At 55.2% G+C, this 24,847-nt stretch overlaps 1 protein-coding gene across 2 annotated transcripts in view; it reads left to right on the top strand.

Moving 5' to 3' along the window:
• COLEC11 (collectin subfamily member 11) overlaps positions 1–22,937 on the top strand; it is a 28,937-nt gene extending 6,000 nt beyond the window's left edge. For both annotated transcript variants that reach the window (XM_024756923.1, XM_024756922.1), the window contains exons 3-7: positions 4,702–4,773; positions 17,410–17,481; positions 19,906–19,959; positions 21,816–21,911; positions 22,069–22,937. In XM_024756923.1, the coding sequence (XP_024612691.1) occupies positions 4,702–4,773; positions 17,410–17,481; positions 19,906–19,959; positions 21,816–21,911; positions 22,069–22,460 (686 nt within the window). In that variant the 3' untranslated portion in view covers positions 22,461–22,937. The remainder of the gene's footprint in view (positions 1–4,701; positions 4,774–17,409; positions 17,482–19,905; positions 19,960–21,815; positions 21,912–22,068) is intronic.
• Positions 22,938–24,847: the final 1,910 nt, after the last annotated feature.

Raw genomic sequence — 24,847 nt, 5'->3', positions numbered from 1 at the left:
TGTGTGGGATGTTTGGGGCCATGGGCAACACACAGACCACGTGCTACCCACAGTGTGTGTTCCGGATCCAGCGTTTCAGTGGCAGCGTCGTTTCACATGTCCGGTTTCACGCTAGTCTGTCAGCACCAAAGTAGCGATTTTAGTGGAGAAACTTAGTATATTTATGAAAGCCTCTAGAAACTGGATATCTTGTTCTTTTTTAAATTTCCAGCTTTGCTGGGGGTGGAACTGACAAACAGAAGCTCTGTCTATTCAAGGTGTGCATCGTGTTGCTTGAATAGGCAGGTGCCTTGTGAACGGATCGCGGTCACGCTGATGACCACACCCACCTCACCTCGTTACCCTCTGTGCGTGTCTTGTGACGCAGAGCGTGGGTCAGCGAGAGTTCCTTCTTTGTGATGCGAGGGTGCCGAGCCGAAACAGAGGACGGGATTCATGCTCTGATTTTCACGTTGGGCAGCAGGGGTGAGAGTGGAGGAGAGAAATCTACGGCAGCAAAGCAAGTCTGGGGCTTCTAAGCAGCGAACGTTCAGGCCCACGTAGATGTGCGTCCCCTGCAAAGTGAAGATTGGCATCACGGCAGAGCTCCTTCCCTGGATCCGCGTCTTGTGCAGCGTGGGGCAGCGGCGGGCCGGCCGCCTTCTGCCCGGCGCCTGGTCCCGCCCAGCTCCTCCTCAGACCAAGCTCCGACCTCGAGGACATTCTTTGCCGCTCTCAGGGCACAGAGAGCGGGATGCGTCCGAGAGCCAGGGCAGTCTGTGAAAGGTCTGATTATAGCACACGTGCCAGGGCCTGCCTTGGTCAGTGGAGATAAACACAATACAGGCCCCGCCCTTAAGATGAAAGAGGCAGGTGAGGGGTCTCCATCCGTTCATCAGACGTGTCTGTGTTACAGGCCCCACCAGGCCAGGCTTAGCCTGCGAGGGTGGAGCCAGTGCCCGTTTCCTTGGAGACGGAGCCTGGAGGTGGCAGGAGGTCTCTGGGGACATGGCGCCCGGCTGCTTCCGGCCCGTCCCGGTGCTTCCTCCTGCGAATCCACACTGGGCTTCAGAATCCTTCTCAAGGACTCCAGGCGGCCTTCTCCTTGAGAAGAAAGTCATGTGCTATTACAGACCTAAACGTACCATGTTATCTTTGTATCTGGAGAGAGTAACAACTCATTCTGATGGGAGAGCAGTCTTTCCTTGATGGCTGGAAAAATGGGTTGTAGGTAGGAAAACACTGGTGTGTATTAGCAAGCCTGCTGCTCAGAGATTTAAAAAGGGCATCATTATTCTTACAGGTTTTATCAAATTAATTGAAAGAAGGCTGATAAAGCCAATAATGTGACTAACACATGCACGTGGGGATTTCATGCTTCTGAAATGCTGCTCTGGGCCAGTTGCCTCCTCAGCTCTGGTCTCCCTGCCTCTTTCCTGTCCTGACTGCTTTCTCTCCCAGAGGAGGGTCCAGTCGGGGACGTGGCCTGCTTGTTCTCTGATTAGGGTTTTGCTGCCCGGAGCTGGAGAGCTGGCTTGTCGCCTGTCTCTGGACTGGCTCTTCATCGTAAAGTGGACGTGATCCTTGCCTCCCGGGGCAGGGCGGGGGCAGGTTAAATTAATGGAACTAAGCGAATGGCTGTGTGTGAACCCTAGGAGTTCATCTTAATCTATAGAAGAAGCTGGTGGGTTTGCTTGGTGTTAATTTTCCACGATTAGCCACAGAGCCGCTGTGCGGCCCAGGGCTCTCCCGGCTGCTCCAGGAGACGCAGGCAGGCATGACGTTGACCCTCCGTCCACGGGGGGCAGTGGGACGTGGGCACTGACAATGCTCGCGTCTGGCCTGGACCCTGGAAACATTAATCTCACTGTCCTCCCCTGACGCAGGCATGGGACCACGGTATTTTCCTCCTTAAAGCCTGGCGGGGGCGTCCGGTGGGCCGTACGTGTGAGGTCTGAGCGCTGTCTGTGCCCGGCCTTCCCGGCTCGTCCCACCTCACCTGTGCAGGTGTCCCCTTGTCTCCTCAGTCTCTGCCTGGCTGCATCTTCCTGGTTCAGCAGGTCTCCATTAAAAGCCACTTCATCAGAGAGGCCTCTTCTGATCTCAGCCTAAATTACAGCCCTTCTGTTAAGTTACTGCTTCGTTTTATTCCCGTACCCTGTGTTGCTAATGACAGTTCTGTGTCAATCTAATTCCCGTGCGCGTGCGTGCCGTCTTTAAACATTCCTTCTCCCCGTGGCGCTCACAGAATTTTCTCTTGATTCTTGGTGTTCTGCATGTCACTCTGACACATCGGAGTTCTTTTCCCCTCATTTCTTTCCTGCTGGCACTCTGTGGGCACGTGCGTTGTGCTCTTTGGTGATTTTCCTTAGTGCCGGGAAGTCACAGCTATTAAGGCTTCAAATGTCTATTCTCCTTTTCTGGAATTCCTGTATGATGCATATTGGGATCTGTGGGGTTTTTTCTTCAACGCTCGACTTGATAACTTCAAAACCGAAACAAAACTTTCCATCTCCTTCTCTCTCAGTGTTGCCTTGTAGACAAGTTCTTCATCCTGATTATTTGTCTCATGAATTAGCTTTTATCATTGGCCATTCTGTTACTCAGCCTGCCTGTCAAAATGTGTTTCATGCACGAGATTCCCTAGTTGGTCCCCTTTCTTTGCCGCTTGTTCTAGTTCGTAGGTGCCTCTTCTCTCTCGTCTTTATGAAGATATTCAGTGTCTTTCACAGTCAGATTCTGGCTGCCCCGTTGAGTCCTGTTTCCTGGGTTGTTCTTTCTTTTTTCATGATGTTGGTGCCCCTCCAATGTCTGCTGATTCTTGATGGTGAGAGCAGTCTGTTAGTCGGTATTTCTTGGTAGACTATCAGTTCTTCTCCAAATATTACTACTGTAATGATTTCCTTTCTTTTTAAAAGATAAGAAAAAACCCGAGAACTACCCAGAGATTCAGGGGCCCGTGTGTACCAAGTGTGTCAGCCGCCCTTCGGCAGCGGTTCATGGAGCTGTCACAGCTGTGACAGGGTGGCAACAACATGCCAGCCCTGCATTCCACGTTGTAATGGCACTTGCTTTGCTTGTCTCTTTGTCTCCTTACGTTTAAATGGAATGCCCCCTCCCCTTAAGGCCAGATTATCAGTTTGGGGGATTTCACTGTGGAATCTGTAATCTCAGGGGAGCCTCTTACCAAATGAAGGCGCGTGTAGAGAATTTACGGAGGGTGAAAGTTCACTTGAATGTTGGCCTGCTGTTTGCACAGCTAGGCAGGTGCACGTCAGCACCCACACCCACCCGTGGGAGGCAGATACATCAGGGAAGTAGATGAGGCCACGAGACAGTGACTGCGGTACAGAGCAGGGTCCTCATCACGGGAGAACAGAGGTCCAGTGAGGGGCTGAGGAACAGCTTCCTGGACAGTCAGGTGAGCAGGTGAAACCCGCACAGGTGGGTTGACGGTCACGGCCGACTAGGCAGAGGCAGCAGTGTAACCGGACCCCTGGGCTCCAGGTGCAGGCCTGTGGGGAGGAGCTTAGAAATGGGACATTATTTATAACTACATTTGGCTGTTGGTGGTTTTGAATCTCCTTTGAGAAGGGAGGTATCATAATGGACCCTGTGTTTTAGGAAGATGGTTCTGGGGTGGATTGGAGTGGGGGCGGCGGGGGGCACCGGGAGGGGCCTGGATGTCCCGTCCGCACTCCGTCCTCTGCTCCACCCGTGCACTGTGCTGCTCAGACAGGGTGTCTCCGCGGTGTTTTGCGACCTGTCTCCTGCCCCGAGCCGCGTGAGGGCGGGCTGGTGGTCCCGTCACCTCCAGAACTGCAGAGACGTGGCTGAGCGTGGAGCCCCCATGGGCATCGGGAGGGAGCGGCCGGTTGGGCTTCGCAGAGCTGGGCGATGCTTGCACTTATCCGATGAGGGGGACAGAAAAGCAGAGATGACCGTGGGGCTTGGAGCTTGGAGCCTGGGAGACTCGGTGTCTCAACAGCAGGAGCAGGAAAGTCCACAGAAGAGCCTCACTTCTGGGGAAAACCATCAGGCCGACTTGGGACGTGCTAAGTGCGGGGTACCAGGGAGGCTCCACAAACAGCCCGTTTCCCTGTTTCGGTTCTGAACAAAACAGGAAATAAAGGAAAATGTGCCAAAACATGGTCAGGATCTGTGAGGAAGGCTGGGGGCGTGTGCAGCTTAGGCTGAGAGCAGGACGCACCTGGCCAACGAGCCTGAACCGGGTGAAGGCTCACCTGGTCACAGGTGTCCCGTGTGGGAGGACCCTGCCCCTGAGCAGTAGTGTACCCTCTGGGGGGTGCTCACACTGAAGGGACAAGGGGACACCGACTCGTGTGCTCAAGTTTATTCTTGCTGAGAGTACCGGCCAGACAAGGGAAGAGAGAGGCCAGCACGGGTGGTAAGGGGCAGCAGAGCAGCCGTGGTGGGTCCTGGGGAAGCCCTGTGCACCAGAGGGCAGACAGCCCAGAGGGATGGACGGAGAGAGGGACAGATGCGTTCCCAGAGGGAGCGGGGAGGCAAGGCAGCAAATCCTGAGAAGAGACTTGGGGAGGGAGACCTAGAGCAAAGGCTGGGAGCAGGTTGGGAGGAAGGGGTGAAACCCCCCGGGGGTGGGATGGGAAGAGGGAGGCCAAGGGGCCTGGCTGGCGGCACACAGACACTGGAGCCCGGCGCTCAGAGCAAGGTCCTAAAGGCATGTGACTTCTTCCACAGGGGATGCTGGAGAGAAGGGGGACAAAGGCGCACCAGGACGGCCTGGAAGAGTCGGCCCCACGGGAGAGAAAGGTACCTGCTGCCCTTGGGCCCCAAGAGCACAGCTGGGGCACCGGCTCCTGGAGAGCTGTTGGTGGGGAGAAGGGGGGTGCGTTCGAGAGGAACCTGACACCTGTGTAGGTCTCGGGACTGAAGCAGGGCACAGAGAGGGCTCTTTAAACAGTGCTCCCTGGCTCTGGCCTGCCCGGCACCGAGAAACAAAGTGCCTTCTGGGAGGTGTGCCTCATTGGGTGGTTACGTGTATGGAAACTCAGCGCTCGCTTGGCCTCACGTGCAAAATGGGGATCATTTGTGATCGTTACACGTATAAGTGCAATTATGAGGGTGTGCAAACAGTGATGGAGGCGTGTGAACAGTGACGGAAACAGTCATGTAGGTGTGCAAAGGAGAGAGCCCACAGATTTGGGTGGGGCATTACACCGTGGCCTCCCAGTTTTGGCTAACGGACCCTAGTCACCTTGAATCTGTTTCCTCATTAGGAAAACAAATAGTGTCGTTCAGCCTGCCTCCTGGGGTTGTGCTGAGGCTTACAGAAAGTAGATCCTGCCTAAAAAAGTAGCTACATGGTACACAGTGATGTCAATAAATGTCATCATTAGGATATACTTACTTTTGCTGCTTTAAAGTTTGTGAAATCCTTAAAAGCTGTGTTTGGAAGTGCTTTGTCAACGCCTGCACAGTATTCTGTGAGAACACGTGCTGGGATTATCCAGCCGGTCCCCACCCAGCCTCATAGCATCGGAGTTAGGTGGTTCTTGTAACCACACAGATAAAGGTGGTTATGTTTTTAAGTCCATGCACTGTTTTTTCATTTTTAAATTAAAAAAATTTTTTTTAATGTTGGTTTTTTCTTTTTTTCAATTAATTAATTAATTTATTTTGGCCCCGCTGTGTGGCATATGGGATCTTAGTTCCCAGACCAGGGATCGAACCCGCGCCCCCTGCATTGGGAGCACTGAGTCTTAACCCCTGGACCACCAGGGAAGTCCCAGTTTTTTCGTTTCTTGAGGTGTGATTTACGTAGCATCAGTGAGTTTGGCAGCTGCAAAGCCTGTGAAACCCTGGTCACAGTCAAGGTCCCGAGCACTTGTGTCACCACCATCCCTCCATCAAGCCCAGGCGCTGATTTTTATTTCTTACTTTCCCTTTACTCATAACAAATTAATTAAAAAATAAAAGAACTGTGCTCCTGGTTCAAAGTTCGAAACATACAGAAATTATTCACAGCCACTAGTCTCCTTCCCATCCCCACCAGCAGCCCTCCCCACTGACAACCACTGTTAGGTTTCTTTATCTTCACAGAGATATTTTGTAATGGCCGAGTGAACTCTATTCTTTCCTGCTTCTGTACAAACAATTGCAAACTGTATGTAATGTTCTGCATTTTCACGTAACCGTGTTCTTGGAGATCATTCATTCTGCAGGAGGACATGCAGGTTATGCTTGCTCCCGCCTGGAGACATTGTGTCCGTTCTTTATCTAACTGGTCTCCTATTACTGCAGATTTACAGCTCCCTAGGGCCTTGCCGCAGTGAGTGAGTAACCTTGTAAATGTCATTTTTAATGTGGACAAGTACAGCCTGAAGATAAATTCCGGACAGAGTAATTGTTGATCAAAATGCACGTGCATTTGAAATGTTGGTGGATGTGGCCTTCCAAAAGGATCGAATCCATTTACCCTCTGTTTATTGAAGCACAAGACGGCCGACCCCTTCACCCTCCCTGCCTCAGAAAGCTGCCGGTCTGGTAGCCGTGGAAGGCCACATCAGTGGGGCTTTAACTTAGCCTCTCTTATCATAAATGAAGTCAGCTTATTTTTCAGGTGTTTAAAAGTCATTTGTATTTCTTTTCTTTTTTTTCCTTTTTGAGGATTGTCTTTTCCTGTCTTTTTAAAAACCCTTCTTGGGTTCTTCTTTTTTTTTTTTTTTAAATTTATTTTTCGGCTGCACTGGGTCTTCGTTGCGGTGTGTGGGCTTCTCATTGCAGTGGCTTCTCTTGTTACGGAGCATGGGCTCTAGGCGCATGGGCTTCAGTAGTTGTGGCGTGTGGACTCAGCAGTTGTGGCGCATGGGCTTAGTTGCTCCACGGCATATGGGATCTTCCCAGACCAGGGATCGAACCCATGTCCCCTGAGTTGGCAGGTGGATTCTTAACCACTGCGCCACCAGGGAAGTCCCCCTCTATTGTCTTGTGAGGACAATGTCACATTTCAGTTAGGAAGTGAATATGCCTCTATTCTGGATGGTCACAAATTCATTTTCATGACGCCATTTCATTGATTTTTTTTTTTTTTTTTTCCTGTGGCCGAGCTGTGCAGCATGTGGAATCTTAGTTCCCTGACCAGGGATTGAACCCACCCCCTGCAGTGGAAGCGCGGGGTTTTTGCTTTGATGTTTTTTCAAAGTAACGATGTTTGAGCTCAACGCACGTGCAGCAGGCAATGCCTAATTTCATGCCAGTGTGGACCCGTGGCTGCTCTCTCATCTCTGTCACTAGTGTCACCAACATGTAGCTCTCTCATCGCTCTGTCATCATCATCATTCTCTCTTATTCTCACTCTTGAAAAGGCAGGACAAGCACGCAGAGACTATAAATGCTGTTACTATAGCGTCCGAATCTGTTGATGAGGATGAACGTTGCTGGGAAGGCAACAGCCTAATTCACTGCGTTTTCCTGTCATTAACCAGTAAGTTGAGTGCTGTTACGTGCTGAGATCTCGGGGAGGCCACCTGAGCCCGAGTCAGAGGGGGAGAACAGATATGTGGACCCTGGAGAATAAATTGAGACAGAAATCTGCGGGGCAGTGTGGAGGGGAATTTGGGCTGGATCGAGAATCTGTCTTGTTTCCAGTTTTTCTAACATGTAACAGTAAGGTGTGCTCATGATAGAAAATTTACATATATCTATAAAAGTGGTGAGGAAAATCAGGCGTAATAAAATCATCCAGAGATAACCACTTATTTTGGTATATTTTCTTTTTCGGGGTGACTTTTCTTGCTTTGTTGTAATTGTGTATATAAGTTTGAACCTATTTCTTAAATTTAATGCCAAATGTTAGTGTAAGGATTTCTCATGTATGAAATCATTTTGATGAATGTCTCCTACGCATGGGTAACTTAAAACTCCACTGGGAGCGTATGTTCGAGAGCAGAGTCCTGTGTATGATTAGGGCAGGAGAGGGGAGCCTGGACCTGCCCTTTACAGTCCCATTGACCTGCCTGACAAGGAACCTGCCGGGCTAGGAGGCGATGGGGCAGTGATCACCGGGCTTGCCAGGGGTCTGGCTTTGCCACTGACAAAATGAGCAGGTTTGGTCTGGGGTCTTTGCTACTTTGTAGAGTACAGAGAACAAGTCAACCCAAGTGGGATGCATTTGGATTATTGAATAGTGGGATACTTACATAGAAATCTAGGAAATATCCATTTTTGGATGACCTTTAAAAAGAGGACTGGCCGTGGCATGATAGAATATAAGAGAATAAAATAGGATACAAGAACAGACATGTGATCGACTAAGATATTTACAAAAAGGCGAAGAAAAAGGATGGAAAAGAAATCAATCAAAATACTAGTAGTAGACATTTCTGGGTTATAGGATTATGGACCTTTAAATTCTCTTCTTTCAATTCTTTACATTTTCTCCTGTCTCTATCTTTGGTGTTCCCAGCAATGTGCATGAACTATACTTTTGATGTTAACAGGTATTTTGAAAGGTTGCTGTGGCCGTGGCCCTGGCCTGTTGGCGATGTAGGCTCACCTGGAGGCCCAGGTGAGGGTTCGTTAGCTCTGGCGGTCTCCCACACACTGACGGCCATGCTCACGGGGTCAGCATGGCTGCACCTGGGGTCGTCGGAGCCTGGAAACTGAGAGCTGCCGCCAACCTCAGAAGCGCTAGTGCAGGTTCAGTGTGGTGAAGCTCGAGGCGGGCCGTGCTCGGAGACTCAGGTGTGCTGGGAGGCGACCTCAGCTCCAGGACGCCCCAAGGCTCCTCACTGGAACTGCTCTCCTGCCGGGATGCGGGATTCTTCCGGCCACCTTCCCATCCTCCTGCATCCTGCTTTTGTGGAGGCGTTCCCACCAGTGCCCTGCTCTTAGCGGATTGCAGCTACTGCCCGGGGGCCCTGTCCCCTACGGAGAGCAGTGACCACTGCAGGGCGGGGCGCTGGGGATATTTGCCTGGTTTCTGCATCAGCTTGGTTTCTACGAAGAATGGCAGTGGGCTGGATCTGGGTACCTGTCCAGAGGCTTCCGAAAGGGGCTCCTAGGATGAGGGCTCTGGGGCGGGAAGGGCAGGGTGTGGGCGGGGCAGACCCGCTCAACGCCAACCGTGCTGCTTACCAGCTGTGCTGGCTTCACACCCTCGCTTCCAACCCGTGAAGGCAAAATAATAACGTAGTCGCTGTCAGTCCCTATTGTTTATTAAAGGATGAAAGCTGGGAACTCGGGAGCAGCAAGCCTGGTGCACCGTGGGCCCTCGCGCAGCTGCCTTGTTCCCACTTCTGAGCTGTTCCAGCCCCACGCCCACCGGCACTGAACCCGAGGTGGGCCTCGCTCATCCCAGACAGCGGCCCCTTCAGAGTCAGCTGGGGCCTTTCAAAAACGGTTATTTCCACTTGAGGCTGTGTTGATATTTCCCCAGGCACTACATTAAGCCAACTTAAATCCTCAGTTGTGTTTATGCAGTGCATTTACATCATTCACACTTGATTTTCATTGTTTAGAAATTATTTTCACCGGAATTACTTTTCCCCTGTGAATTTTCACGGACCCCTTGAACAGATTTTTTTTTTTAAGAATCAATTTTATTTATTTATTTATTTATTGGCTGCGTTGGGTCTTGGCTGCTGCGCACGGACTTTTCTCTAGTTGTGACGAGCAGGGGCTACTCTTCGTTGTGGTGCACAGGCTTCTCATTGTGGTGGCTTCTCTTGTGGGCTCTAGGCACGCGGGCTTCCATAGTTGCAGCACACTGGCTCAGTAGTTGTGGCTCACGGGCTCTAGAGCGCAGGCTCAGTAGTTGTGGCGCAGGGGCTTAGTTGCTCCGCGGCACGTGGGATCTTCCCGGACCAGGGCTCGAACCTGTGTCCCCTGCATTGGCAGGCGGATTCTTAACCACTGTGCCCCCAGGGAAGTCCTCCTTGAACAGTTTTAACGTTTTGTTTTTTTACCTACCTCACATCTTCCCAACTCTCACCTCTGCCGTCCTGAGCTCTTCTGAGAGTGTCATTATTTACACCTGGTTGAAAATTTCAGCTCTAAATTGTATAGACAGGACTCTCCCATCAATTTTTAGTTAATGACAATCTTCCTCTGTGTAGTTTTAGCCAGCGTCAGTTTTATTTGGTGATGGTTATTTCTACCAGTAACATTCTCTATGAAATTGTCAGAAGACTAAACACTCTTATTTACTTTCTTGCTAGTTTATGAAAAAGTGTGAGTAATTCCCTGTGGGTAGTCCAGAATTCCTCAGTGGTGTCCCATCTCCCTGGGTTTTTGCACATTTCCATTTCCCCCGCGGGACCCTTTCCTTCACTTACCACCTCGTTCCTGATTGGACTGTTCACGTCCCATCAAGGACCTGGCCCTTGGAAGGCTCTCAATCAATTGTTTGTAAAATATCTTGACCTTCAATGTCTTGAAATATCTTTGAAATCTGCAGTGACCTGTCTGTGGCTGAGGGCCTCAGGTGTGCGTGCACCTGCTCGTCCCCAGGTTCTAGAGAAGTCTGCGGGCTGAGGCTTCAGAACACGCTGAGCTGGGTTCATTCCCTGCTGCCTACTGAGCAGACAGCTCTGCTCTGACGATGCTTCCCAAACCATGGGGACCAGCTGGGCCTGGAGTTAAAATGCAGCTTCAGCTTTGGTTTGGGGGGGCGGCCTGAGATGGGGCGAGTCCGTTGGCCCCCGCTGGGGCTGCCGATCGCCCGGGGCTGTGTGGGGTGGGATTGCAGGTTGATCGTGAGGATCTGGACGCCCTCCACCTGGCGCCCTTCTCATGTCAGCTTCCGCGAAATGCAAGCTGTGTGGACATGGGGCTGCTGCAGGGAGGCTTCCTCTTCCGCTGATTTGCCTTGTGTTAGGGGGTGGCCTCTGGTCACACACTGAGCAGCCCCCCTGTTGAGAACTCAAAACAGCTGTAGGAGAAAGCGCCAGAAAGCCAGCGGCTGCCTTTTCTGGAATAACAAAGACAAGCCCAAGGGCCGGCAGAGCCCCCGCTGTCGCTGTCCATTGTCCTTTATTGAAATGAGAGCTGTCCCCACACTGTCAGAGTGCGCGCTGTGTGCCCACAGCACAGAGCTGGCTTTGCCACACGACCTGCTAAAAGCATGTCGTCCCAGCTGTCAAGGCTCCTAGCCCCCAGACACGCAGCTAAGAGGCTGCCGGGACCCTGGGCGCAGAAGCTGGGGACCCACCTGGCCTGCGATGGGGGAGGGCGACCCTACGTCAGCGACGGGCTTTCTGGGCGCTGTAATTTTAACATTATCTCCGTTGAAAATCTCAGAGGCAGCTGGATGCCAAGTGCTCTTTCTGCCCTGTCTCCTTTTCAAAGGACGGTGTGAGATCTTCATTAAAATTAATAAGAATTAGCAGCCCGCTGCGAGCTGCCCCCGTTCCTCGTGCATGTCCAGAGGACAAACGTGCGCTAGCACGCTTCTCACAAGCAGGATGGGATGGGAAGGGCTGGCACCGCAGTCACAGCTGCCTGGGGAGCCACCACCGCCAGCTCTGGAGACTTAAAGGGACCGGATCTGAGTGTGTCTGGTGCGTTTCCAGTCATCCCACACCACCAGGGTGGGGGGATTTCTTTGGTTTTTGCAAATGCTCCTTGTCACTTGGAGAGGCAAGAGGAGGCGGGATGAAGCCAGCAGGGCTCTTGTTCAGATCCAGTCTCCTCTAGGCTGGCAACCACACTGCTTTTCTGCTGCTTTCCAAGGAGTGTCTGCGAGTTAAGGCAAGTCAGCATCGCAGACGACCTTGGGTTGCCCTCAAGTGGAGCGTGTGTGGACATCTCGGGGAACTCAATGGTTCTTGCTTTTTCTTCTTCTCCAACAAACCCCAAAGAGAATATTCCTATGAGGAACGGCAGCCCACGCCCTTGACCTTGTGTGCAGGGTCACGGTGCAGGGGCCTGCTGTAGGCTACTGCTTCCAGCTTTCAGCCCGAGTGCTGTGAGGATGAAAGGTGTGCTTGGTGTGTGTTTGTATGTTTGAACATGCTGTTTGTGTGTATGCGTGCATGTATTGTGCATGTATGTACACGCACACGCACGTGCATGTATATGCACGCGCATATTTGGAATGCACGTGAGCACGTGTATCTGTGCATGTATGTGAACGCGTGCACGTGTGCGCATGTATGTGAACGTGCGTGACTGCATGCATGTGCGCACGTGTGTGTGTATGCGCATACGTATGTGAACGCGTGTGTACGCACAGTGTATGTGCGCGCGCGCATATACGCGCATGTATGTATGTGCGTGTCTGTGTGTATACACGTGTGTGTGTGCATGAGTTGCCCAGCAGGCACCCACAGGTGGTGGCTGTTGTTACTCTGACACCCCTCTTGGGGCGGGACTGATGGCTGGGAGCTGTGCACGGCAGGGCGCTGGTCGTGCTGGCTGGGGTGACTGTCCGCATCAGGCCCAGCTGCCCCCAGCGCCTAGCCTTCTGCACAGAGGCCCTCTTGTGAGGTCATCAGGGGGCGTCGCGAACCAGGTCTCCTCTGGTCCGAGGGCCTGGGCCGTGGGCCCCGAGGATGCAGGGCTGAGCAGGGACAGGTGAGGCCTGGCCCCTGAGTGGCTCCTCACAGGTGAGTCGGCACCACGGGAGGCTGGGTGTCGGCTCTGCTCTCTCTGGTTTCCTATTTCCCACCTTCTGGGCCCCCAGGGAGGGCTGTTTGTCTCCCACGAGCCTGCAGCATGCCCTCAGGCCCAGTCCCTGGAAGTGCAGCCTTGGCTTGTGGCTGGGTCTGTGAGGACCAGGCCGCTGCCCCACAGCCAAGGTGAGGGCTCGGGGCCCTGGATGTGGCCACGAGACCTGGGCCGACGTCCTATGCTCAGTGGCCTGAAGGGTAATGCCACCTTGCAGGTGAGGAAGCCGAGGCTCTGAGGGCTGTGACCCACCCCAGGCTGTGCGGGTTGGGGGCCGGGACCGGGGCCTGGTCTGCCCGATTGCAGGCTGCGCCCTGAATCACTAGTGGCATGACTGGTGGTGGGTGGCGCCACCCATCTGATTCCACTTTCTCTTCTGGGGCAGAGGGAAAGTGTACCAGTCAGCTGGGGCTGCTGTAACAAACACGGCAGATTTTTATTCTTTCAGCCCTGGAGGCTGGAAGTCAGAGACCGTGGTGTCTGCGGGGCTGGTTTCCCTGAGGCCTCTCTCCATGGGGCACAGATGGCCGCCTTCTCCCTGCATCCTCATGAGGCCTTTCCTCTGTGTGTGGCTTGCTGGGTGTGTCTTCCTCTTCTTACAGGGACACCAGTCCTATCGGATTAGGCCCTCATCTTTCTGACCCCATTTAACCTTAATCACCTCTTGAAAGGCCATCTCCAAATATGGTCACATTGGGGGTTAGGGCTTCAACATATGAATTTTGGAGGACACACAGTTCAGCCCGTGCCAGGTGGTAATGGCAATAACGCTGTGAGGTTGAGATCCATCAGTACGTGTGGACAGGCTTTCCTGGCACACAGTGTACCTGAGAGTATTCTAATTTATCTCTGAAAATTGGAGAAATGAGCAGAACTGCCCCAGATTGCAAGCACCTCTATTGCTAGCTCCAGTTTGCTCCTGGCCGCAGCAAGCAGTGGGTTACCACGGAATCTCAACCAACCTCCAAAGAGGGCTGCCCGCGGGGTCTGGTCCAGCCCTGCTCCAGCTTTGGGGCCCCTGGAATCACCCAGGGATGTGTTAAAATGCAGATTTTGGTGCTTGAGCTGGTGGGGCCTGAGGCTCTGCATGCTGTGCAGACCCAGGTGGGTCATGGGGGACATGGATCGCTCCTGAGGAAGCAGCGTCCCAGCTCGGAGCTTCTGCCTCCAAATGACAGCTATAGTGGCCAACACTTAGGTCCACCTGCCGCGTGCCAGATGCCGTTCCCGACGGTGCTCGCGTTTCCCTCAGACCCAGTGAGGTGGCTCTAGTAGGGCTATTATTAGCCCCATTATGTAGGTCAGAAACGCACAGAGATGGTACAGCCGAGTGACGGGGAGAATCAGCTGGGCGCAGGGCCCGAGCTCCAAGCCTTGTGCACGTGGCGCTGCGGGCCTGGAGTCTCACACACAGAGGAGCTGTTACTACAGGACACCACTCTGCAGAGAGAAAACTGAGGCGCAGGGAGACTCAGCCTCGAAGGTGGAGCTGGGGCACAGACCTGGGGCTGCCTGACCCCCAGCCTTGGCCTGCACGGGCGACCTCCTGCAGCTCCAGCCTTCTCACGTCACCGCAAACCGCAGGGGTCTCCAAGCCCGGTTCAGGAAGCAGCGGCATCAGCAACACTTGGGAGCTCGATGGGGATGCCCCACCCGGACCTGTGGAATCCCCCCGGGGCGGGCCCAGCCGTCAGTGGTGACGAGCCCCCGGGGGACTCCCACCCTGAGGTTTGCAGACCTGCAGCGCCTTCATTCCCCGCCTGCCCCCATCCCCCTGCCCCGTGAGCTGCTGGCATCCGATTGATCTTCTATACATGTGCCTGGGTTCTCAGAGCCCCCTATGGCAGGGGCCGGGTCCCACACCCCTCCCAGGGCGGGAGCTGGGCTCAGTACCTGCTGGGGGCAGGTGCCACGTGTCAGCAGCAACCTTGAATTAGTGGGAAAGTTCGGCTGTGCCGTTGATAGGTGGGCTCTCCAGTCATCCTCAGGTTGACTTATTTCCCACAGCAGGATGTGTGCTGGACCCTGACTGCGTCCTTCAGCAGATGCAGTGAGTCATGAGTTAATCGTCTGCTAAGCCGAGCGGTTTTGTGCGGGGTCGGGGGGTGAGGGGGCAGCGCTTCCGCCATTGTTTTTCATCGCAGGTGTTTCCCCCTCCAGTGTGCTCGTCCAAGCCTCCTTACCCTCTCCCTGTCTGCTTGGGGCAGCAGGAGCCGTCTGGGTGGGAGCAGAGGGGTGGGCAGGTGTTGTTTTGAGTTCCCCTCTGCAGGGAGGGGTCTCGGGGAGAAGTGACCCCAAGGTTGGCAGGAGGCCCACACTCTGTTCTCACATTTTCTAGGTGGAATCTTAGCAAACAGCAGACTCTTCAGGTGATGGGTTTGCACTCACACCCAGTCTGCCCCAATCTGCCCATTAAAATGTGGACCAGACTCCTCTGCGGTGTTGGGTCTTCTGAACGAGGAGGCGTGTTCCCCAGGCAGGAAGCCACTCTCCAGACTCTGGCGACCCAGCCCCTCTCCAGTGGGAGTTCAGTGGGATCCACATGCTGGGGACCATCCACCCGACTCATTACTGTAGGTGCAAATCCCTCAGACTCTGTGTCTGTCTCTGCCTTCCTGCCTGAAGATATGGTTGGGTTGGGGGTCTCCGAGACCTCCTCTTGCCCTGGCTACTCTCTTCGTGGGGCTCCGATGGAGCCCCAGCTTAATCCAGTTTATCAGGCCTGCGCGTCCCCGTAAGGACGCCGCAGCAAGTGTCCCAGCAGACCCTGCTGAGACAGCATGAAACCAAGCCAAACCACCCCGTGGTTTGGCGTGATGTGAAAGTAAAAAGCATGAGCACGGAGGTCATCATCTCGACACTTATCCTGCTCAGCCCAGCTTCCCCAGGGCTCACGTTGACCCCAGGACCTCAGGAGGGGCACAACTGAGAGTTATAGGGAAGGGAACGTTGGCCTTTTGAAGAAAAGGTGTCCGGAAGGAGGGTGGCAGCCGAGGCCCTGGAACAACAGCAATAGCTGAGTGCGCACTCCAGGGACAGGGGCTTTGCTCTGGAACACTTTGCAGGAGGCTGAGCAGGGTGTCTGTGGCCATCTTTGAGCTCAGACCACACTAATGGACTAGAGGGTCCAGACAAGGGACCAGGGTGTCCAGACAAGTGGCTCGGGGGCCATAGCCAAACACCACAGACACAGGGGCTTAACCCCCTGACACTGATCTCGCACGATTCTGGAGGCAGGGGTCCCAGAGCAGGCTGTCTGCATGGTTGGGGTCTGGGGAGGATCCGCTTCCTGGCCTGCAGACGGCCGACTTCTGGCCGTGTCCCCACATGGTGGAGAGAGAGGATTCCAGACTGTTCATCCTCTCATCAGGGGACGCATCCCACCCCCGTGACCTCCTCTGACCCTGACCCCCTCCAGATGCATGACATGGGGGTCAGGTCTTCAGCATATGAATCTGGGGGGCACTTCAGTCCCCAGCAGGAGGGGGCAGTGGTCAGGCCTGCTTGGGGGCTGGTGCTCCTGTATGGGAGCACAGACAGGGTGGGGAAGCTGAGGGGAAGATTTCAGGGAGAAAACAGTTTAGACGTTTGAAGGACTGTCTGTGGACGGCGGATTAGACTAGCCGTGCATCTCTCTGGCTGCAAAACCAGGACTGCTGGGTGGAAGGAGCAGGTGACGGCTTTCGAGCTCCTGCAAGTCAACAAAGGAGCACTTTTCTGTGGCTGGAGCTGCCTCAGGATGGCTGTGCTGGGGGGTTCACTTGGAGCCCCAGGGGCGTGGCTGTCGAGGCCGCTGTGGCCCTGTCTGGCCCAAGAGCTGAGTAGCTTGTTCCTCTTCCAGCAATAAAGTGAAGCCCTCACCATATCCTCAGAGTGAATATTTATAAGTCTCTGCCTCCCAGACATTTCTCAGTCTGGGAATTTCTCCCTACCCTCCCGACACCAGTCCCCTGGGCCGCCTCCTGCGGTGCCTGCCTCGTCCCTGTCCAGGCCTCGTCCACGTGTGACCAGAGGCATGGTGACGTGGTCCTGGCTGGTGGCCCTCTTCTCCCCAGCTCCCGGATGCCTCCTCGGAGCCCTGGGCATCTCCTGTTACACTACTAGTTGTAGTGTAACAGGCCGCTTATCTCCCCGATCCCCCCGCAGACCCTGAGCCCTGTCACTCCTGTGTCCTCAGCATCACGCACCGTACACGGTGTCTGGGGCAGGAGTCACCTCGTGGCGGGACCAGGTACTTGACCCGGGCAAGCGCTTAACCCCCGTGAACCCCGTCTGCGCGATGAATCCCTCCTGTGACCAAATAAGAGAACGCATGTGCTCTGTGCCAGACACTTCACCCTTGTGCGGACGTAAGCCGGCTTTGGGTGGGGTGTCTGCATCTCTGCTGTGGTTCACCGCTCAGCCTGTGTTGTCCTCTGACCTCGACCTGGCCTGAGCTGTGGGAACATCACAGAACTAGGACTTGCTTGCTGGCCGGAAGTGCTCAGTCTAAGCGCTCGGTTGAGTTGAGGACATGGGGATGTACCGTGTGGCCTCGTCTGTTCCGCAGTGTGTGTGACTTTAGGGGGGGTGTGTCTTCCTTTGGGAAATACATCAGCAGGTGACATGTAGAGCCTTCTGGGGTCAGTCGGATACGCGACCTTGGAGAGGTTAAACGAGTCGTAACGTGTTCGGTCTCCTCGTGTGGGTGTGTGCGTGCGTGTTCACGTGGGCTGACACGCAGGAGGTGGACTGCGTCACCTGTGCCTCGACCAACTGTCATCTCATTGTTTTCCACAGGAGACGTGGGTGACAAAGGACAGAAAGGCGGCGTGGGGCGCCATGGAAAAATCGGTCCCATTGGTTCTAAAGGTACTTCCGACACACCTCTGCTCACTTTCCCTCGCAGGCTCACCTCCCAGGCGCTTAGAGAGTAGCTGGTGGCTGTGTTTATTTTGTGCGCTTTATACACGATAAGATGTGTTCCAGCGTTTGCGTTTTGGGATCGATCAGACTTGACTACATGCCACGAGGTGGGGAGAGCTCCCTGCCCCTCAGGGTTCACATGCTGCCTGGGGGAGAATCGGGAGCCCCATTTAGGCAGCGGAAGGACTGCATTCCCGACACACTGTCTGTCCACCTGCAGCTCGGGTGACTCAGACTCTCTGAGACTCGGGGGTGGCGGCAGTGTGGAAGCAGCGCCAGTGCCCACGTGACCCCGTTTGACCTGCACAACCCTGGAGGGTGGGCAGCTCGGGAGACTGTCCCCAGGGCAGTTAAGGGGTCGCTCAGCATCGCCCGGCTCTTCCGCGCATCCCGCCCCCCATTCCGCACTCAGTCAGCAAACGCTTTCTGAGTCCCTGGCTTGTCCTGCGCCCGTGCTAGACCCCAGAGGGCTCGGGGTGAAGGAGGCGAGGCCCCCCAGCCCCGTGAAGGGCTCCCCCAAGTCCTGTCATGGGTGCTGGCAGCAGGAGACAGAGGCTGGGGGGCTTGGGGCTGGGAGGGAGTTTGGCTGTGGTCTGCTCTGCCCAGCGCGGTGCCTGCAGTCCTGTGCTCCATCACCCTGCCTGGGGCTTTGAGCTGTGAGTGGGTCCAGGTGGTCAGTTCCGATCGATGGCACGGACCTCCCCTGGCCCAGCCTGTCCCTGGTGGGAATGGTCCCTCAGCCAGGACCGAGACGAAGAGTGTGGCCAGCTCGGTGAGCTGCGTCTCTCCTCCCGGCAAATCCGTGGGAAACACCTGCCCCGTGGATTTATTACAGAGCACACAGGTCGATATGCGTGATATAGAGAGGGATGTGGAAGCTTTGAGAAAGCTTAAAACAATGGTGGTAAAATATTTGTAACATAAAATTTGTTACTTGAACTATTTTCAGTGTGATTCAGTGGCACTAAGCACGACTGCAATGTTGTAGAACCACCACCGCCGTACATTTCCAAAATGTGTTCATTCCCCCAGAGAGAGACTCTGTCCTTGTGAGGTGATAACGCCCCACACCCCTGCAGCCCCTAGCAGCCTCTAACCTGCGTTCTGTCTCCATGAACTTGCCGGTTTAGATATTCCATGTAAATGGAATCATACGGTACTCGTCCTTTTGTGTCTTATTTCACTGGGTGTGATGTTCCAGGGTTCATCTATGTTGTAGCAGGTGTCAGACTTTCCTTCCTTTATAAGGCTGGATAATATTCTGTTGCATGGATGGACCACGTTTTATTTATCCCTTCGTCTGCTGACGGCCACTGGGGTTGTTTCCACCTTTTAGCTGCTGTGAAGAATGCAGTGGATACTGGCTACAAGTAGGGATGTGTGTGCTTCTAACATACAGCATACGCTCTGGGTAAATGTCAGAGTCTCACCAGGGGACAACTTGCCAAGGAGGCCCTTACTGGGCTTAGCTTACCTGATCTGCTCCATCTCTGAGACTCTGCCGTCCTGGGTCCTTGTCAAGCTGATCCCTGAGTCATTTTTCAAGCTCCTGGTGTTGATAAAAGCAAAAAAAGGAATCACTTGGACGGAGACTGCCGAGCTCTCTCCATCCCCATCAAATGGAACATGACTCTCCAAGGATGTAGAAGTCACTGCCCCTTCACTGTCCCAGGTCAGCTGAGAAGCTTAAGTTCTCTCAGGGGGAAGAAAGGTAGTGCTTTAGGAATATTCCTGTGATTTAAAAATAAATAGCCATTGTCTAATTTCTAGAAAGCTTTGTTGCCCTGATTTTCTCCTATCCCTTTGTTTCATAAGTTGGAAGAAACGGAGGGGCAGAGTGGCTGAGTCGTCTGTCCTGTCCACAGAAGGCTGGCGCCCAGGTGTCCTGGTGGCTGTGCCCCTGGGACAACTTGCTGCCTCTCAGAGAGGGACAGGGAGGACCGATCTCATCTTGACTCTGTTTGGATGAGGGAACCTCTATGGTCCATCCGTCTCTGACGTTACCTGTTCTACCTGAATTTTCTTGCTGTGATGTGGGACGTGGAGAGAACTGGCACTGGGTGTTACGGATTTCCGAGGTGATAGCGTGTTCTAGGAGACATGCTGGGTTTTCCAGAATTGACTTAAAGAACGCTCATCTGATAATCTCTGAAGTCCCATGATATGTGGATGTGCCACGTCACATAAACAGAGCCTGAAGAATCAGTCATCTACAGACCATTCCTCCCTCCAGTTCACTGCAGAAGGAGGGTCTGGGAGGAACCGCAGGGCACTGCACATGGAAGAAAGAACATTGCTACCTGGACATTTGAACTCAGGGGACACGTCCCACCCCTGCTTTGTGACTTTGGCCTTGCTTCTCTTTTCCAGGTGAGAAAGGAGATTCTGGTGACATAGGACCCCCTGGCCCTAATGGAGAACCAGGTATGGCATAAAGGGTCCAAGGATTTTTTAGAAATGTATTAAAATTGCACTTTTAAAAAGTATAAATCATGACATAAAACTTAATAGGCTGGAAAAAGCGCGTGTAACTGACACGCCTTCCTCGTGCATCACACCCTCCTGTGGACTATTTCAATATTTGCTTTCCTGCTACCTGAATGTTTTCATTCCCGTTCAGGGCTGTGGTCTGCATGCCGGCTGTGTATTATCACCTCATCACGATCCAGCTTAGATACGCGCGCCCTAAAGTGTACTTTCCTCCTTTCCTACTGTTCTCTGGGAGCATCAGGACCCCCTCCTGACCACCAACTTCTCTGAGAAGCGCGTCCGTACTTTCTGGTTCATCTTCCTCATTCTGGGTGTCCTTGCAGCTGACTCCCCACGACCCTCCTGTCACCGCGGACCCTGGCCCAGCTCAGTGGACTTAACCGACTTCCCTTAACTTCTCCCTGGTGCCAGGAGGCCGGGCTGCAGGCAGCCCCCGTCCTCTCTGCGTGCCGCCCTGTGGCCCCTGCTTCTTCCTCTCTTCTCGGAGGAGCTCTGCCTGCTGCCCTGTCTTCTTTCTCCATGTGGCACAGCCTGCTGCCCGCTCCAACCCCACCACTGTTCCCTGGGCTTCGGCTGCACCACCCCCCGCCCCCCTGCCCAGCACGCACCTCCACCCCGATGTCACTCAACCCCTGTCCCCGCCAGGTTCAGGCCGTCTATGCGCGGTGTCCCCCAACCCCTGCCGGACTGTTCCCGCCACCGTCACTCAGGCCCTTGTGGCCTCTCAGCCCCGTCACTGAAACGCCATCCTAACAGGTGTGCACCCTCTGGTCCTTGTCCCCAACACGTGTGACCACAGGAGACACTGCACAGATACTAGATTGAGGGGGAAGATACAGTGTCTGCGTCCCTTGGGTAGGCCCTTCCTGTGAGCTGAGGGAACCTGTCAGCTTGATACCGGTTCCATCTCTCCAGAAAACATCAGCGCCTCAAACCGCAGTGAACTCAGACAACGTGTGTCTCAGAAAAAGTTCCATTAAAGAAAAACCCCCAATCACACCAGCATCATTCCAGGTGCCCATGCGCTGGGGAGTGTTTGGGTTCTAAGTGGTAGAGGGGGGCTGAGAGTTTGGAAGACCGGGCCAAACACCAGAGTGTGTTCAGACTGGAAAGGCAGGCTGAGAGCTTCGCACGATGGAATTTCTCAGGAAAAGGTGAGAAGTCCTGCCCCTGTGCTCACAGAGTCCGAGCAGAGGGCGGGCGGGAGCCGGTGGCCCCTCCTGGTCTGGTGGAGAAGCCGAAGCGAGCAGTGCCACCATGGGCGATGGGCCCCCCAAGCACTGTGACGGCCGAGTGACATTCTGAGAAGGTTCCTGACCACGTGGAGCTCTTCACAGCTGGAAGGTTAGGGTCCTCCTGAGAGGGCCAGGAGGAAACACCTAAGCTGAGGCAGGGTTGGCCACGCTGGGATGACTGAACATCACCCCCACGGTTCCAGCTCCACCACTTTCGTCAAACGTCTTGTCGTCTCTCCTGCCGCGCTGTCACTGCCCGCAGTCTTCCCGAGGTGACTGGCCTAACCCCCTGCTCTCGCCCACCCGTCTCGCCGCCATACCTCCACTGATCTCCTCCTAAGTGACCAGAGCGAGATTGTGAAACGTGAATCCGACCTTGGTGCCCCTGTGGAAACCCTTCCACTGCTCCTTGCCTTTAGGATCAAGTCTGAAATCTCCATTGCAGCCTCAAAGGCCTTCGTGGTTTGAATCGCCTAGCATGCTGGGGAGGGGGTACCCTCCCCCCGAGCCCGCCTCTGGGTCAGTCCCATCACACGCCGGGCGCGGTCTCCGCAGGCATCCCGTGTGAGTGCGGCCAGCTGAGGAAGGCCGTCGGGGAGACAGACAACCAGGTCGCGCAGATCACAGCGGAGCTGAAGTTCATCAAACACGGTACGTGCTTCTCGGGGCTTCCCTGCTCCCGTGTCCCCCCGACCCCTGCCCGGAGGCAGAGCGGCCCTGGGTCTGCTCCCCGTGCGCGCGTGCTGGGTTGGCGCCCCGGGTTTGCTGGGGACCCGCGAGCGCTCGCCCTCCAGCCCTGTCCCCGCAGCCGTCGCCGGCGTGCGCGAGACGGAGCAGAAGATCTACCTGCTGGTGAAGGAGGAGAAGCGGTACGTGGATGCACAGCTGGCCTGCCAGGGCCGGGGCGGCACGCTGAGCATGCCCAAGGATGAGGCCGCCAACGGGCTGCTGGCCGCCTACATCGCGCAGGCCGGCCTGGCCCGCGTCTTCATCGGCATCAACGACCTGGAGCGGGAGGGCACCTTCGTCTACGCGGACCGCTCGCCCATGCAGACCTTCAGCCAGTGGCGCAGCGGGGAGCCCAACAACGCCTATGACGACGAGGATTGCGTGGAGCTGGTGGCTTCCGGGGGCTGGAACGACGTGGCCTGCCACCTCACCATGCACTTCCTCTGCGAGTTCGACAAGGAGCACGTGTAGCGGGGACCCTGTTGCTCCAGCATCGGCGGCCCCTCCGCCACCGGGTGGCTGCCGGCTGCCACCGCGGGTGGGAGGCTCTGCCCGCCACGTGGTCCCCAAGCAGGAGTGCGGGGTCCCCGGTAAAGGCTCCTTTTCTGAATCTTAGAGAATGGTGCATGCTTGGGCGAAAAAGAAGAAAAAAAAAAAAACGTGTTTCTGGGTATTATGTCTGAAGAACTAGAGTTTTATTATTTGTAGTGTAGACAAAATGTTTGTTATGTAATTATTACTCAGAATCTCTCTTGGCTTTGTGCAAAGTATGAAACGAGATCTTTAAATGTTATAACAGTTAAGTACAAACAATGGTAGTGAGGTCTTAAATGACTACCTTCCTTTTAATTTCTATATGGAAAAGAATCCTCTTAGCTTAGATCAATGCTTCTGTAAAAGTAGAAACAATTTTGCGTTGCTGCGGATTTCAGGAAAAAGAAAAGTAAATGCTCCGAATCTGACAGCCGAATGTTGTTCTCTCAGTGTCTTCTCTAGCGGTGTTCGTTATCTATTCCTGTATCGCGGTCGCCCCCAAACAGCGACTCACGACAAAGCATCAATGTCCCCGCAGGTCCTGTGGGGCGGGACTTCACCCAGAGCTCGCCTTGGGCCGGGGGTGGGGGGCTCTGTTTCACCAGCCACACTTGACCGTGAGGTTGCTGGTGGCATTCAGTGCCACACGGGTGGCTGGATGGAGGCCTGAGTTCCTTGCCGGGCACCTCTGCCCTGGGCACCTCCCCAAGGACCGCTGGCCGCCTCAGAGCAGTGCGAGCGTGCACCCATCCTGGAAAGACCCCCCCCCATCACTGTCTGCGTTGTGGTCTCAGAAGCCTGTCCCCAGGTCCAGCCTGAACTTGGGGAGGGGACTCCTGGAGACGGGACCGCTGGGGGCCATCCCAGAAGCTGCCTGCCAATCACCCGCAGTTCTTCCTTTTGTACATCAGAATCCCCAGTAAAAAATAATAAACATCTTCATTTTTCAAAGAAAACAGGCAGACACGCACCCACAAAGGAAAACAGCTGGGGCTGGGAGCCAGAAGGGGGCTCCGGGGACACCGCTCTCCAGGGGCTCTTGTGTGTCTGCGTGTCTTGGGAGTGAGGCCCCGGCTGCCCGACGTTCTGGACCGCGCCTGCAGGGTGTTTGTGTAGCGACTGTTTTGGAGGAAGGGGAGCGTCTGCCTAGAGCTGCTGGCGCGGTGAGAGCCCAGCGCAGTAAAGGTGCCGCCGGCTTCCTCCCCAGGGGCTGGTCCTCTTTGTGCCCTGCAGACTGGAGCTCAGGCCCCAGTGCTATTGCTGTAGGTGCCACAGGGGCCAAGGCAGCGGCTCTGCTCCGGGTATCTGCGGGACCCCCGCTGCACCCACGGGCCTGTGGGGCAGCCAGGCACCCCTGCCCACAGCCCAGGGCCCATGACCTTGAGCTGGCCCAGGTGCCTGCCCCTCACAGGACAGGCAGATCCAGTCCCGGGGCCTGTGCAAGGGAACTGACCAGGTGGTGACTGCGGTTGGGCAGGGCGTCCTGAAGCCGGAGCTTCCCGAGCATCACCACGACGGCCTCGGCCCATGCGACTGCCCTCGGTCACCTGGACAGAGCTGCCCTGGTTCTAGGGTGGGTCAGGTGTGCCCCACCCCTCCGGGCTCTTCACCGGGGTCAAGGGCAGCCCAGGGCAAGCCGGCGCCTCCCTGGGTCTGGTTTCGTCCCTGGTAGGGGAGGAGTTGGGGTGGGGCCACTTCTGTGCTCTCGTGTCACCTCGGCTCTCAGGTGAAACCAGAGGGAGCCGATCCACGTCCCCTCCTGTCGCCGCCTCCGCTGAGCCCGCCTCCGAGGCTCTGTGCCAGCACGAAGCGCAGGAAAGCACGCCGGCCTTTGTCTGTGCCCGGGTCACACACCTCTACAGGGCTGTGACGGTTTCAAAGACAATTTGATAGGACAGGCGCAGCCGGCAGGAGGCCAGAAGCACAGCCGCTAATTGAATCCCCCAGCTCGGCAGGAAGGGCCTGCGGGGTGGGCCGCGGCCCCTGATTTGCAGCGCAGGAGGGAGGCGGTCTGGTTGAGGGGAGAACCGGGATTTATTAGGTGCTGCATCGAGGCGTGACCGGAAAGCTGGTGCGCGGGCATCTCTCTGAGCCCCGGGTGCAGCGTGGGCGGAGAGGATGGGCGGCGGCGGCGCACCCGCGCGTCCACACTGCCACCCAGCGGCCGCGGGGGGACGTGCACCCGCGAGACGATGCTGCAGGGGTCCCGGGCCCCCTAGGCTGCCCGCCGCACTGAGGCTCTGGGGGTCCGTGTGTGTGTGTATGCATGCGCGCGTGTGTGTATGTGTGTGTGTGAGAGACAGAGGTATTGAGAGAGTGTGGAT

This window comes from Neophocaena asiaeorientalis, unplaced genomic scaffold (genome assembly GCF_003031525.2).
Source record: "Neophocaena asiaeorientalis asiaeorientalis breed wild unplaced genomic scaffold, Neophocaena_asiaeorientalis_V1.1 scaffold703, whole genome shotgun sequence".
Taxonomy (NCBI): domain Eukaryota; kingdom Metazoa; phylum Chordata; class Mammalia; order Artiodactyla; family Phocoenidae; genus Neophocaena; species Neophocaena asiaeorientalis.
This window is presented reverse-complemented; position numbering and strand designations above follow the sequence as displayed.